This window comes from Rissa tridactyla, chromosome 8 (assembly GCF_028500815.1).
Source record: "Rissa tridactyla isolate bRisTri1 chromosome 8, bRisTri1.patW.cur.20221130, whole genome shotgun sequence".
In the NCBI taxonomy this organism is placed as follows: domain Eukaryota; kingdom Metazoa; phylum Chordata; class Aves; order Charadriiformes; family Laridae; genus Rissa; species Rissa tridactyla.
The window spans coordinates 21,411,182-21,426,176 of NC_071473.1; the positions used below are offsets into that span (position 1 = coordinate 21,411,182).

General features: G+C 42.0%; 1 protein-coding gene across 5 annotated transcripts in view; it reads left to right on the top strand.

Annotated features, from left to right (window-relative positions):
- RASAL2 (RAS protein activator like 2) overlaps positions 1-14,995 on the top strand; it is a 189,562-nt gene that overhangs the window by 31,170 nt on the left and 143,397 nt on the right. Inside the window, exon 1 of one of the 5 annotated variants that reach the window (XM_054210818.1) lies at positions 7,785-7,938. The exons of 3 other annotated variants lie outside the window; for them this stretch is intronic. In XM_054210818.1, coding sequence (XP_054066793.1) covers positions 7,923-7,938 — 16 coding nt within the window. In that variant the 5' untranslated portion in view covers positions 7,785-7,922. One more of the 5 variants, XM_054210816.1, reaches the window with a different exon arrangement.

The following is a 14,995-nucleotide window of genomic DNA, read 5'->3' on the forward strand; positions in this document are numbered from 1 at the left end:
TTATTTTAAACAGGTGAGAGGGAGACAAATTGTCATGTGTTGAGAAAGGTCTTTTAAAAATGGTTGGTTTGGTTGGCTGATCTTCTTGGTAAAGAAAACCTTTATGTTAAAAATGGGTATCTGCATCCTCCTCTTAAGATATTGACACCTGCAGTAAGCCTATTCCAGACTTCAGGAGCTATCAAGAAAGCTGCAGATGACTAAGTTTGATGTCTGGGAGGTGACTTGAGAATGAGGGAGCTGGAGACCTTTGAGTCTCTTGTACCTTGCAGAGTAGACAAAGCTCCAATTACTGTCAGCTCCTTTCAAAACTGCATGTTTTGTTATTTATAAAGATAAGGTAGTTCACTAATACAGCAATAGCATTATTTTGTTATCTTAACTTGCTAATATCTACAATAAAATAGGTAATTTGTTAGCATACTAGTGAGTCTTATACTCTTTATGTGGAGCACCAATAAGTAATGTATGTAAGGAGGCACTTGTTCTTTTGTCTTTTTAGCATCCTTAGGCAGGAGATCCTCCTCTGAAACAAGGGGCGCAGGGTGAGGCGAGGTCTGACATGTGTTCCTTTGCACTGGTGCTGACAGCAAAATCGTTAATCTCACTTCCCAGCAGAGCCAGTGGCAAGAACTGGGAACACTCCTGTGGTAACAGCAATCAGAAGTGTGATGGATGTTCTGCAGGTGCAGACAGTATTTCCTCCTGGTTGTGAACATAAGGTTATAGAAATATACTTCTGTCTCCTATATGCACCCCAAAATTGTTTTTCTAGAGAGATGCCATGTCCATTTCTTTCAGGAAGAAATTTTTCAATCTGAGGGTGGTGAGACACTGACTCAGGTTGCCTAGAGAAGCTGTGGCTGCCCCATCCCTGGAGGTGTCCAAGGCCAGGCTGGATGGGGCTTGGAGCAGCCTGGTCTGGTGGGAGGTGTCCCTGCCCAGGGCAGGGGCTTGGAACTGGATGATCTTTAAGGTCCCTTCCAACCCAAACCATTCTGTGATTCTATGATTTCCAGCTTATGTACATCTGTTTTCACTGGGTTCAGAACTGTAAATACTGCATGAGGACGAGGAGAGTATGTAAAGACAATTATCAAAGTGCACGTTTATTCTGTTTTCCCCTTGTTTAATCTGTTGTAGATACCTGATATTTTTTTAGCTTCCCATACTCAGTCTCCCAGGTTTCCCCCTTCCCTACTTTCCTCCCTTGCTTCTTTTAAATAAGTGGTTTGATTAGGAAACTGCAATCTCTTCATTGTTCATTTCACTTAAAAGCACTTCAACCTGCAGAAAGAACCGCTGGCAGTTTCTCGTTGAGTTTCCAATAAATTTCCTGTTTGTCTGGATTCTGGGTTATTCACTCAACAGTTAACGGAGGCAATTATGCCGCTGAAAGCTCCTTGCCGCTGAGATCTGCCAGGCTGGCACACACGGCTGTGTGTCAGCCACAAAGCCTTTCCCCCTTTACTGGCAATGGCATAATTTGTGCAGTTCTTTTTCATCTTTCGTTTCAGATTTCCTGTCTTCTGAATTTAACTTCTTGTCTTTTTTTTCTTTTCTTTTTTTTTTTTTCTTTTTTGTCTGGCTCAAATTGCAGCTCAAAAGCAATCTTCAGCACGTCTTTCCTTGCACACTTATGCAGAAAATTATCTGTCTCTCTGGGGAGGGAGGGCAGTGGGAGAGTAGAGAACAATCTGCAGATTCTTCTTTATCAAAACCTTTTGTTGACAGAATTTAAAACCTCACTCTTCTTTATAGACTTTTCATTTAGTGCCCCTTAAAATACTGGATAAACTCCGGTAAAGCTGTTTTGTTCATCAAGGATGTTGTGCTAGAGGTGAGAAACGCTTATCACAGTGAAGCTCGTATTTTGGGTGGAATTTTTTGCCTTATCCTTGCAGGATTTGCGTGTAGCCAGAACAGGCAATTGCATGCAGCAGTAGACTGACTTGTTTTGCACCCACCTGTAGCTGCTGAGATTGCCCTGCAGATCCCAACAACTGCTTCTCTGAGGGCAGACGTGAGATTCCCCTCTTCAGACCCCCACAGCCGTGGGGAACTTAATTATTGAGGGGAGGATGGACCCCAGCCCCACACTGAGAACTTGCGGAGCTGGTGGTGGGATGTTTGAGTTTGCAGACAGCAAAATGTAGATAAAATAAAGGGCTCTATTTTAGAGAATTCATGCTGCATGCTGAAAAGGGTGACTCCATGTTTGCAACTTATTAACAGTGGGGTTTTTTTGTCCAAACGAGTTATTAGAGACATTTGTTTTTGACATCTTAGATTCAGGAAGACAAGATGTCATTTTATCAGCCTGTTTCTGGAAGTGTATATGGTTCTCCCCCCACCCTCTTGCTATGGATGTCTTGTAAAGCATTATTGTTGTCACTTAATAATGCCTGCAGTTACTGGTAATTTCCCATGTTTCAAATTTTGCTGAAGCAAACCAGAGAAACAGAGCCGCTATTGGCATTTAGATGTAGAAAATAAATATACTTCTGCTCCCAAATAAGGACCATCTCTGGAGACAAATTTATAGTGATCTCCCATGTAGTCTTAGTACTCTTTGGCTATCTTAATTCCTAGTTAATGTGCAGAGAGACACGGTACTGAAGAGGCTTAAAAAGTTGAATTTTTAGATTAGATTACTTTTTCCAGATTGGACACAATTTGCAGGGGTGATATTTTTTTTTAATAGTCCAGCAGGTTTATCATCTGTTTTTTCTTTTCTTTTGTTGTTTTTTTTGTTTTTGTTTTTTTAAGAAAGTCTGTGAGTGCAAGACTGTGTAAATACTTTGAGAATGATCAAAACTATTAATGCATCATTGATTTCCTCCATTGACTTGACTGTTAGGTATTTAATCTCTTCTTTTTAAAAAGCGTGTATTTTTCTGTTTCAAAAGCAGCCTCCCACTGTCCTTTGCATAGCGGGAAGCATCTCCCGCTGGCTTTCTGTCACTTTGCCAGCCTTGAGACTCTGCTTTCAAGGGCGGTTGAACGCTTTGGACTTTTCCTGTCCTTCTGCTGGAGTTCTCCTGGATACTCCCTGTCCTGCGTGCTTTTTTCTGTACCTCCTTTCTCTTTACTTATGCTAGTTGTAGTAGTGTTTTTTTAGCTGCTCACTGGTGATGAGGTTTTTTTCATAAAAACTGTTGTGAAGAATTGCCTTATCTGCATCTGTTTCACAGAGTTCTGTAATAATTCTGATTTTAAGAGTACATTTCACTTTTAGAAAACATGTGAAAATGAGAAATGATCAGCTGTTCTAGGGTCAGCACAGGGACTGTGTTTTTGAACTTCTGAAACCACTTGTGAAGTTGAACGCCTGAGAAACAAAGTGATTTGACTCATTGCTTATATATAGTATCATTACCTACTACATTAGGTTCCGTTTTCTTCTGAGCATTAATGTTTTTGGTCAGGAAGGTTAACAGGGAAAACGCCCAGCAGAAGGCATTTGTGTGCTTATTGCAGGGCAAATGCATGGAAAACATCAGGTCACTGTGCTGGATGTCAACTTTTTTTCTTTTTTTCTTTTTTTTTTTTTTTTTTTTTAAGAGTCTGTGGAAGGAGGGGTATTCAAGGGTGGGGAGAGGATGTCCTTCCTCTTTGTAAAGCTTGTAAAATTGGAGGTGCTAGTGGATGCTTAGTACAAATGTGACCTGAAATCACAACCCCTTTCTATGTCTTGATACAGAACTGTGTGTCATAAATGTATGAGATCCCAAATAGGATCTCAGCTACCCAAAGTTATAACTTTCCTGGTTTTGAGTATATTTGTAATTGAAGGGAAAAAAAATATCTGTGTGCTGGTTTTAGATGTAATATTAAAAATATGATTGATCGTATATTTTTGCTAGGAACAAGCTTTCCGTAATCCACATGCAAACAAAGGGGGGATGCCCAGTTTTAAGGTGCTGCTTTTGAAGCTTTAGACTAAAGCATTAAACCTTTGAAGATTCGAAAGTCGTAGCTGCCAAGAGAGCCATAAACCCGGGCAGGCTCAGCTCGGGAAACTGCATGACTCCTTGCGTTTCTGGAACCAGGTGAGGAGCTGTAATAGGCTTTTCACCACAGAAGTAAGAAACATACCATTAAGTTTAGTGCGTAACAGGTGAAAGCCCCTAATAACTGGAGAAGTGGGGCTGAAATGAAAGGGAGTAGAAGCGTTTGAGCACGGTTTTGCTGGTCTGAAACCTGCGTGCTGCTCTTTGTTCTCCTCGTTCCTGTCTCTGTATGTTACGGTGGTGTTTATCCCAGAAAACCTCTTCAGGGGGTGAACTGACCAGACCCCTCTTTTTTTATATGACCTTAAATAGATACGACATTCAAGACAATTTTTCTTCTCCTTACGGGATGTGAGAAGCAGGAGAGCTGTTATCGTGTTTGTGCCTTTCTGAAAACATGAAGGGCTGTGACTCCTCAGAGTGCAGTTGGTGGAAGCAGCAATGTTTTCTTTCCCTCTCTCCCGAGCAGTCTCATCCTGGGGCTTGTTATTTTTATTACGTGGAACCTCCTCCATAGCCAGGCTGAGGAGCCTCTGCTGCCTGAAGTAATCGCTCTTTAAACTAACACAAATTTGAGGCATCGTGCAGAATCTTGCCATGTCTCCTGAGATTCCCTGTGATAATCGCATCATCCTGCCGAGGAACCCCTGTTAATATTCATGCAGTAATTGTTTCAGTACTTGGCAGGGACGAGGGCGTTAATGTGAAGCCTTCTTCGGCTGAAGCGTATTAAAGAAATGATTTGTGTTTTGTACTGTAGCAGCGATTTCATTACACTTGAACAATGAAATTCTGGATGTCTTTTGGTAGATGTGCACATAAACACTTGTATTAAGGCAGTTAGCTGGCATATTGGACTATGTGAACCTCCCTTTATCTTGTGTAAAGATCAGTTTCCCAAAAGGGAATTGCATGGTTTTGATGCTGGTCACAAGGTGAGCTTCCTGACCTCACAAGGGTTACCCAAGAAATTGGGGACGGTCCTGCACTGTCCCTGGATGTGCTCATGTATGTGGGCATATGTATCCAGGCACAGCCCTGTGACGTGGTATATGTCTGTGTGGCTGGGCATGCCTAAGTCGAATTGATGTGGGCTCATGTGTTATAGAATCATAGAATGGTTTGGGTTAGAAGGGACCTTAAAGATCACCCACTTCCAACCCCCTGCCCTGGGCAGGGACACCTCCCACCAGACCAGGCTGCTCAAAGCCCTGTCCGGCCTGAGCTTGAACGTTTCTGTGGAAGGGGCATCCACAACTTCTCTGGGGAACCTGTGCCAGTGTCTCGTCTTCCTGATATCTAATCTAAATCTCCCCTCTTTCAGTTTAAAACCGTTACCCCTTGTCGTGTCGCTCCACTCCCTGATAAAGAGTCCCTCCCCATCTCTCCTGTAGGCCCCTTTCAGGTTTTTGGTTTTGGTTTTTTTTTTTTAATCATCATGTTAGAGGTTGATCACGGGGCCAACTCCACAGATTAGTGGGGAAGAGTTTGGTCGAATAACAACTTGCCTGAGCAATTCCCTGTCTGGTCTCTCAGGAGCTGTCAGGAGAGAAGACTAAGAGGTGAGCCAACATCTGGATGAAGCCTTCTGGCAGGGCATGGGCTGGCTGCGGCACACGGGACGGCTGCTGCTGGTCACGTGAAGGGGCACAAGCATGGAGAGTTGCTCTCTCAGTCAAACTCTTACGTGCTAGCATGTTGTTTCTGGTGAAACAGAAATGAAACCGTGTCCAGTTCTTCCATAATCAAGTGTCGCTTTTTAAGCTTGGACAGTGGAACAAGAAGCAGCTGTCCTTTGGCAGAAGACTGATGGTTTTGCACACTGCTTGCCCTGTGCTGCCCGGCTTCTCTGTAATTGGACTTCTCTCTCTTATGTGGAGGGTTGTTGTGAAACTTGTCCCATGTACCCTGGGAAGATTCATGTGAAGTCTCTGATTTTAAGAGCAGCTCTATCTCTTTTTTGACTCCAACCCCTTCATCTCACACGCCTTATGGAATAGCAGTGATTTTTTACTTTACTTTTATGAGAATTTGGTTTATCTTGAAAGACAGGGTGGAAAGAGGAGGGGAAGACCTGAACTGTGGAATCTGCTGTTGCCGTATTAAGAGAGTAAGAAAAAATGGGGTATCTTTTAGTAGCCAATGTTGCAACGTGGTAATAAAAAGGACCTTTGAGTAGTAGCAGATCTTTCACTGTTTCAGCTTCCATGTAATAAAGCTCTTTTATGAGATAAGTGGTCTTTGATAGAAAGATAAATAACGCATCTGTCTGAAAAGGCATAAGATGGCAGCTTTTTCAGACAGGCACTTCTTATCATCTTGGGGATAAGTATTGCCAAGCTTCCAGCTTCTCTTCACTCAGCCTTTTGTACTGGCTACTGTGCGACTTGGTTTGAGAAACCACACGGTGGTCAGGCACTATTTCATTAGCGGTATCAATAAAGATACTGGCTGCTGAAGATCCCAGACGAAGAACTACTATACCTTTGGTATACTTCCAGATACCAGGAAAAGTTTCTAGTCCTGGGAAGCCACATGTGTCTCAGTCTTTCCTGACATAGGCGGCTGGGGAGAAGTCCACCAGACTTGCAGTTTCCAGCAGCTGGGCTGCTGCCAGCAGAAGGGCTGCTATGGCTGTGTCCCGGACGAGGGTGAGGATGGTCATTATTTGGCTGATCCTTGGTAATGGACCGAAGCTGCCCTGTTCATCCTCCCTTTTCTCTTCTTCCAAGGATGCTTGGGTGCAGCAGGCCTCCCTGATGGGAGCAGGCTTGCAGCTTTGAAGGGCTGCTGCTGCAGCCTGTTGTAACAGGAGAGGATGGGCAGTGGTCTCTGTCTGGCTCGCTCCCTCCAGACCAGGTAGGATGCTCTCCAGAGCCACCCATCTTGTCGCAGTCTGCAGCAGGTGATCTGTGAGGGCAGCAGTAGGCAGAAGCGGCTGCTGACGTCTCTCTCGTGGGCTTTGCTTGCCCTTGCTCATCCTGCCTGCCAAGCGCATGGGCCTGCTGGAGATCCAGTGGAATGGTCAAAGCCATCATCGTCCTCCTCTGGAGCATTTTGGGTCAGGAGAGCTTGACCTGCCTGCTCTCTTATCCATCAAGAGAGTGTTTGTTGCCAGCAGTGGGGCAAATGTTAGAGCCCTCTGGGTCTGTGCAAAAGGGTTTGGCGGCGTGTCTGATGCACGCTGGTGGTGTGTTACCCAGTTTCCTCAGAGGTGGAGCTGCTGTGAGTTAAATGCCTCAAGATGGTAGAGAAAACCCGTTGAAAGACTAAAGGAGCCTGAAGCTGTGTGGGGTGAGGCAGAGATCTCTCAAAACACAAGCAGGCTGTTTATGAAACACTGTCAGAGAGGATGCAGTTGACTCCTGCCTCATCCCTGCACACACATGTGCTGCTGCCAAGCTGACCTTGTTCCTGAGAGCTGGTGGCTGGCTTGTGGGGCAGGGCTGGTAGCCCCAGCCACGTGGTCTGACCCAGACACAGCTAAGCATCCCCCTGCTTGTTCATGGCACCTACACTGCAAGGTGCAGCAGTTGCATCTCATGGTGCCTCTTCTGGGGCTTGTTTCTGCGTCTGCCTCCCCCTTCTTTGCCTTCTGTCCCTGGAGCGACGTGAACACTTCTCGTCCAGGCACTTGGAAAGCTTGCAGGACGCTTCGTACTGGAAATCCAGGAGACCTCTCCAGAGGAGGAAGCAGTGTCTCCTGTTTGTCTTGAGTTATTCTGTCACAACAATGGCTTCAGAATTTGCCTAATTTAAAAGCTAGTTTTAATCTGATGGGAAGATGTTTGTGTATTTAAAATAGTTATTCCTTGCTGGAGCCACTCCCTTCTTTTGTCCTTCTCTGCTGGATTTTTCGGCTTCGCTTAGCTAATATGCAGCGCTTGTTTACAGCAGAGATACTGGAGCATGAAGAAGGAAGTCGGTACGTTTAATACTGATTTGGTTCCAAGCTTCCTGTGCGTGTGCGTGCACACATGTGTGTGTGTGTGTTTTCAGCCTTCTTCATCCAGACGCTGTGCAGCCTCAGTAGAAAAAGCCAAGGGGTCGGCAGAGACTCAGGGACTAGATGCAGGCGGTTTTTTTTTTTTTTTTTTAACTCTTCCACCTGGTTTGGTCCTGAGCAGGTTTAGACAACACGGGTAAAAATTCCGGTATGGCAAGCCTGATGAGGAAGGTGCTAGTGCAGACAAAGACATTCAGCGGTGAGTATAAGAAACATCTTGCCTGATGGGAAAGATAAGTGATCAGAAAGTGTTGGTTTAGGTGCCTTGGAGGAGAAACACAGTAGCGGGCAGAGAGCTGTTGGGTATTGCTGTTATTTTCATCTTCCATTTCCAGGCTATGTGGAAATCCCGAAAACCTTTGTCCATGGAAAAGATGGTTATCTGGAGAAATGCGCTAGTTTTGAGGGCATAGTCACTTTCAAAGTCTGTTCCTTAGCCTGCCCCCGGAATTTCTGCCTTAGCTTGGCTAAATAACAGCAGCAATCCGTAGAAGTAAGATGGCTTTTAATTTGGGAGGTTTTGGGGGGGGAGCGGGGAGCTTGCAGGAGGCACGCATTTCAGGAGCATAAACTGTTGCGTCAGTTGTAACTACCAAAAGATGAATTGAGAAGAAAACAATGCTAATAAGCTGTAGGAGAAACAATTTTATTGCTTTACTCTTATTCTTTTGATTTGGTGGCGAGTACCTAACTGGATTTCAGTAAGGTGCGCTTGTGTCGCAGTGGTTACGGGAATCGTCATCAGCAGTGTTGTGGCGTATTTTGCATTCTAAAATACTCCAGTAGCAACACCAGCCTGTGCCTGGGGTTTTTCATTTAAATTTATGGTGCTTATTCGGCTCTTAATTGTGCAAATTAGAATAATTATGGAGTGTGATTATATGCGCAACCAGTGAGTGTTTTTAAGAGGCAGGCTCAAATTTCAGGAATTTATTTTATTAGTCTTGTGTCTTTCTGGTTGCAAGCGTCCTTTCTTCGTGCTGCTGTTCTGCAAAGCAAACATCGTAAACTGCCACAGCAGGAAACAATCTTTGCAGCGGCGTATCTGAGCGAATCAATCTTTAATAGGGCAGAAGGCTCCTCAAGTAACGTGGGCTAATTAGGACTGATTTGTTGAGGTATTGGAGACTGACACAACCCTCTCCAAGCAGAGCGGCTTCTCCCTGCTCCAGGGCTTGATAAGGACAGGAGGGCACAATTTGAGCTGGGTGTGGGAAGATTTGTGCAAGTGCCAATTTTGTCAATATATAAACTTTAATGAAAGATTGTTCTTGGAAAATATGACTTTTGTGTGAGTTACTGGCTGCTGCTAATCTGTCCCAAGGCTGCAACTGAGCCTGTATTTGTGGAGGGGACAGTTCAGCCACAGATTAAGCAGCGTCTGTTGCGTAGAAGTTATGGTTTGGATGCACAAAGTATTGCTTTGGCCTTTGGTTGGAAAGAGATCTTGTTGGCAAATGCTGTTCCCTTTAAGCCCAAACTTACTAGTCTCTCTTGGCTCACTCAGGACTTCTCAGAAACCATGAATTTCTGCCTCGAGGAAAAGCAGAGATACCACTTGAAACTGAGTAATCTCCTTGATTATGTTGTGACAGACCGGGCGTGACCAATACAGGAAACTGAGGAGGAGATCTCCCTGATCTCTCTGTAAATAATTTGGGACTTTAGGTAAATTAACTTTAAAAAAAAGTCCTTACAAAAAGAAAGTGAGTGAAAATAAACAAGTAAATAGCTTTCCTTGCTTCAGAGATAAGGAGATTGGAATCATTCTAGTTGAAACTTTGCTCGAACAAAAGACAGTCTGAGAATTAACGTAGGGAGTTTCTTTTGTAGAGAAGTCTAGGAGATATTAAATGACTACAGCAGAGATTTGCCTTGCATAGATTTCTTCAGAGTTGTTTTGGCCCATCAATATTTGAAAGCACAATTCTTTGATGAAGGAAACATAGAAAATATGGAAACATGGAATAAGCACTGGCTTGACAACATTCAGCATGATTTCAAAAATCTCTGAACAGGCTTTTTATAGACTTAAATCTCATTTACACTGTGGGGATGGGTGTTAAATGCACTTTTTTTTTTCTTTAAATATCTGCAGGATGTTAGGAAGTTAAGGATGCTAGAAGAATGGTATGAAATGCAGCTGGTAGGAGGGTGACCCCAGAGGAGGCATACCCATAGAAAAAGTATTTGGTCAGAGGGGACAGGCACTCATTCTGCCTCACCAAAAGTGTGTGCTTGAAACCAGTTTGGCTTCTTCGTTTGGGGAGATTGGGTGCTGAGACCTCAGTTCTGTAATCCCAGCCTACTGCCCAAATCTTCATACTAGTGCATGGATAAAAGGAACACTGCAATGAGTGGTTAGATGGTAAAAGAAATGGCACAGGAAGCAAACATTATAAGGAAGCATAAAGAACACTTACGGTACTTATTTTCCTGTGTTTAAAGTATGGGGAGCAGCAAGAATATAGATCTACACCTTATTCTGCGCTATCACATGTAATTTTGGCAGAAGAAAAGTCTGTAGCAAAATAGGCTGATGAGTGTTTTGGCTTTATTATGAGGGTCTGTGTCCGATTACCACTCTTCTTTATTTAACTCTTCTCATGCCATTCAAAAAAAATCTTTTCTTTCATTTTTAGCTCCTAGTGAGAGATTTACTTATAGGATATCTGAAAGTGATCTTGGGTTGGCATGTTCGAAATTTATGTATTCGCTTAGCTACCAACAACTGGAAGCAGCTTTTGGATATTTCAGGATTAATGAACTAAATGAAAAAACATCAGTCTTTCTAAGGGACTTCTCAGTGGTGACTTTTGTATAAAAATAGACGTGGGCAGAGGCTATTTCAGCAGCAGTTAGATTCCACTTACTTTGAAACAGTTGGGGTTTTTAATGACCCCTCTGTATAAATATGTTTAAGGTTGATTATGGTAGAGAACTTGCAAACACTTCATGAGGTGGTGGTGAAACTGAACATCCTATGATTTCGATCTTTATTTAAAACAAAAAGGTTATAAAAAGTCAAGGTCGAAGTAGGCAAATGGCATTTTGCCAGCTTAACAAAGGCTATTGTATTTATCTCTCCTCTCCTGAGATCCCTGTTACTTTTAAAATGCTGTTTAATTTGCCTGTCTGGTGGTCCACAGCTGCAGGAGAAAATTCAAACCGCTTTTTGGATTTGAGATAAGCTGAAATTAGCTTAAGCCATGACCTAGCTGAAGAAGCACTTAAGGCGACTGAAATTGGCAGTTCTGTAACATTGTGTTGTAAAAATATAAAAAGACAAACTATGGAAAACTTAAAGAACAGCAAAGTAGCAAAAACTTGTAAGGAAGGACTTAGCTAAGTAATACCCTTTATTTTATAACAATATGTTGCCTTATCTTTTAGTTAGTGTTTGAAATTACACCCGTTATTTCAGCTGCATCACCACAAGCGATGCTGCCGTGTCATCTGGAGCTTGTGCAGGGTGATGTTGGATGCAAGAAGCTGTTAAATGAAAGTTAAAGGTGTCACATCAAAGTTCTAGAATAGCAGAAAAGTAAGAGCCTTGAAGGTTGCATCATCTTAACGTTACTTTCTTTTGGCAGGTAAATAATGGTAGTCTAACAGGAATCTCCGGTACCTCAGAGGATGTGGTTTTTTTTTTTTTTTTAGCATGAGGAATCTCTTATATCAGATCGATGAGGATGATACGCTGGGGACCTTTACAGTAAATGGCCACACATGAAACAGTGCAGATTTTAAAGGTAGTAGCCACTAGGCTGTCATATCAGAACACCGTGGCTAAGGGATCTTCACTATTAATTTAATCACCTGAGTGCAGTGACATTTATGCTGCCAGTTCAAGTGAGCGTGCTATAGAACATATTTACTAAGAAAGGCATCTCGCTTAATGAAAATCTTGCAGTACGGGTGTTGCAAATATTTTAAGTCTGGTTTGGATTTAGTAGTGCTGTATTCTTCTGTCATGGAACCATCGGAATCCTGTCTTCAGAAAGTCTTTTAATGTTCTTAAAGGAAAAAAAAAAAGAAAGAAAGAAAAAGAAATCTGTTTAAAAATAATGTGGCATTACCTTGTATATTCATTGTTCTTCTAAACCTTCTTGCTAAGCAGAGAATGTTGTGTGTTATTTCCTCTGCAGACAGATAATTGTAGTAGGGATTGGAAACTGAGCAGCATAAAGTACGAAATCTTAAATAGTGCGTATAAGTTCCCGTTTCTGTTTACTGGGAACCTAATATATCTTGTTTTAATGTTTTGAAATAATGAAAACATTTTAACCTCTAAAAAGCAAAGTTCTCATTAGTAATAAATCACTTAATATTGCCTCTGAAGATATCTTATACTAAAAGTAAACTTTTCCCTGTTCTTTATGTATCCGTATCTCCTCTTCACTACAAATAACCAAGGGACTGCAACAAGGCTACTTGTGTTGTTCCACGTCACTTTTCTTTGTGAAAGTAAATTTGCAGTCCCTCTCTGACATGATAAAAGGTTTTCTAAATGTTTCGTTATCCGTGGTAACTTGTCTTAATGGCTGAACATAATCAGTTTTTTAAATATCCCTGTACTTATGCACCTAAATTTGCAGAGGGTAGTTGTAGCATCAGCTGTGACACGGAGCTATTTTGCCTTCCACTAACCAGCTCTCCACTACTACCACTATGTAAATAAACACCAATTATTGCTGATGGTGTAAACACTTAAAGCAGTCCTGTTCACCTGTCAGTATTTTCTGCTATTATCATGATTAAATTTGCAGTCCTGAGGGTTGTTAACAGATAACAGTAAGGGAGAGGATTAGTTTTGAAAATGAGATTTCCAGTCTTAGTAGGGCCTGAGAGGAGATAACAAATTAGATGATAGTTTAGGTAGAAGAACGAGTGAACTTAAACCTTGAGTTCAGTTAATACTGAAAGTTGCTTTGGGGCTGAAAGTTATAATTAGGCTAGTCAGAAAAAGTCCAAACATTAATTTCCTGCTTGTGTCTGGATTTTAAAGCTTTAAAAGTCCCTGTATGAATCTTTTGACATCACCAGTTACTTTCTGGGACAATCGCAGGCAGCAGCTAGTCCTCCTCTGAGCTAAATTCAGCTTTTTCCTGAGTAAGTGCTCAAAAATAACTACCCTTGCTAAATTACAGCTTTCTAGCTGTCAGATTTCAAGAGCTCTGCATCAATTTTCAAATTTGTATGGCCAGGTAATGGCAGCATTAGACCTATCTGTGTCAGCAGAAGCTGCAGTGGAATTTCTTTGCTGCTTCTTTACTCCTTCTGGAATAGCTGAAGTTAAGATCTTGAGATGATAAATACATGTTTCTTCCTTCTCTTCCCTTCTTCTTCCTCCTATGTCATGTTTTCCCCTCCTACTCCTGGCTCTGAATTTCTGAGCTTTAAATATACATCTATTCCTCCTTTTTCTTTAGTGAGAAATTGTGTTGTGTGTCACTAATCTTTTTTGTATTGCTGCATTGTTTTTTTTCATTCTACTTAACTTTCCCAGTAGTGTAGTTTGTGGCAATTGGCTTCAGTTATTTTTCTAGGAATCCTTGCATTTAATTATATTGCATTTGCTAGTAGAAAAAGAATGTGAGAGCAGTGATTTCTTCCCCCCGCCTCTGGCTTTAGTGGGATTACCCAGAAATTGCCACATTCTGGTTCATTCAGAAATTCCCTTAACTGTGTAGTACAACATTCAGAGATCTTAATGGTAACGAAGCTGAAGCTCTCATTTTAATATTCCTTTCATTGCCAACTTTAAAAAGTGTTTAAAAGAGATTTAAATTAGTGTTGGAATAGATATTTTGTGCATTGTTAAATTTATTGAACTGTAATTCATTTGATAGCCTGGAGTTACGATTATAAGAAGGACTTTCAAAAATGGACTGAAAGCAGAGGTGCAGGTGGGGTGCAAGTTACATCCTGTTAACTTCAGCGATATGCAATCTCTTAAAATCCCTATAGACTGGAATGGAATGGATACGGACCATTCAGCTGTGAAAAATACAGTGAATACAATAGGAAAGCTTGTGTGATTTAATCCATCTATTGGTTGTGCTTGATAGTTGTTGCATGGGAAAAGCAGTGGAAAAAGTAACTGAAAAAAGCCGGTAGGGTAGAAGAATGAAGGACAGGAATAAACCCAACTTTTTTTTCCAGTGAATGTGACAAAAAGATTCTGAATAAGGAATTGATGTGCAATTTTGTCTGTATGAATCTTGTGCTATTTCTGCAAAACTTCTTGTAGACTTGAAATTCCACTGTAGACTGATTTCAGTAACAAAGTCAGTTTAAGAGTTATTTGTCTGTGTCCTCCCATCTTTGCTACAGGTTTCCTCGGATGTGCCGCCTCAAAACTATAAACCCACAATCACCAAAGTGAAAAGTTTTAAGCAGCTCAGAACAACAAAATGCTACCACGAGGTCACCTCATAAGCAAAGCCTCTGCAGGGTACAACAGCAGTCTAGTGTGAGCAATGTGTTTTGGATTTGTTGGGATTTGCTTGTACTTCTGTGCTTCAGGATACACAAGTAAATATCAAGTTGATTCTCTCTGGACTTGACAGTCTTAATCGTCCTCCTTCTGTCAAGCTGACCGTTACAGCTTTGCAAACTCGGTCTCTGCATACCTGAGTTTTCACTAAGTCATGCTGAATTGGGTGTACATTCTAGGATTTGAACGTGGCTTAGTGGTTTGGCAGGAAATGTGAATTTTTGTTTACTTGACAAAAAAACCCACTTAATTTAGGCACACTGAAAGTTTGCAAAATGGTTGGTATTTGGGGGGGAAGGACGGGAGATCTTATACCCTGTCTTGTGAGTAGACAGTGAATCATCTCTGCTCTGGGAACAGAGCATTCCACTTCTCAGCTGGCTGGGGAACATCTTTCTGTGTATGGAACAAAGCAAGTAAGAAAATACAGAAAAAAGAGCTCATGCCGTCTGTGCACAGGAAATAGAGCCTGTATCT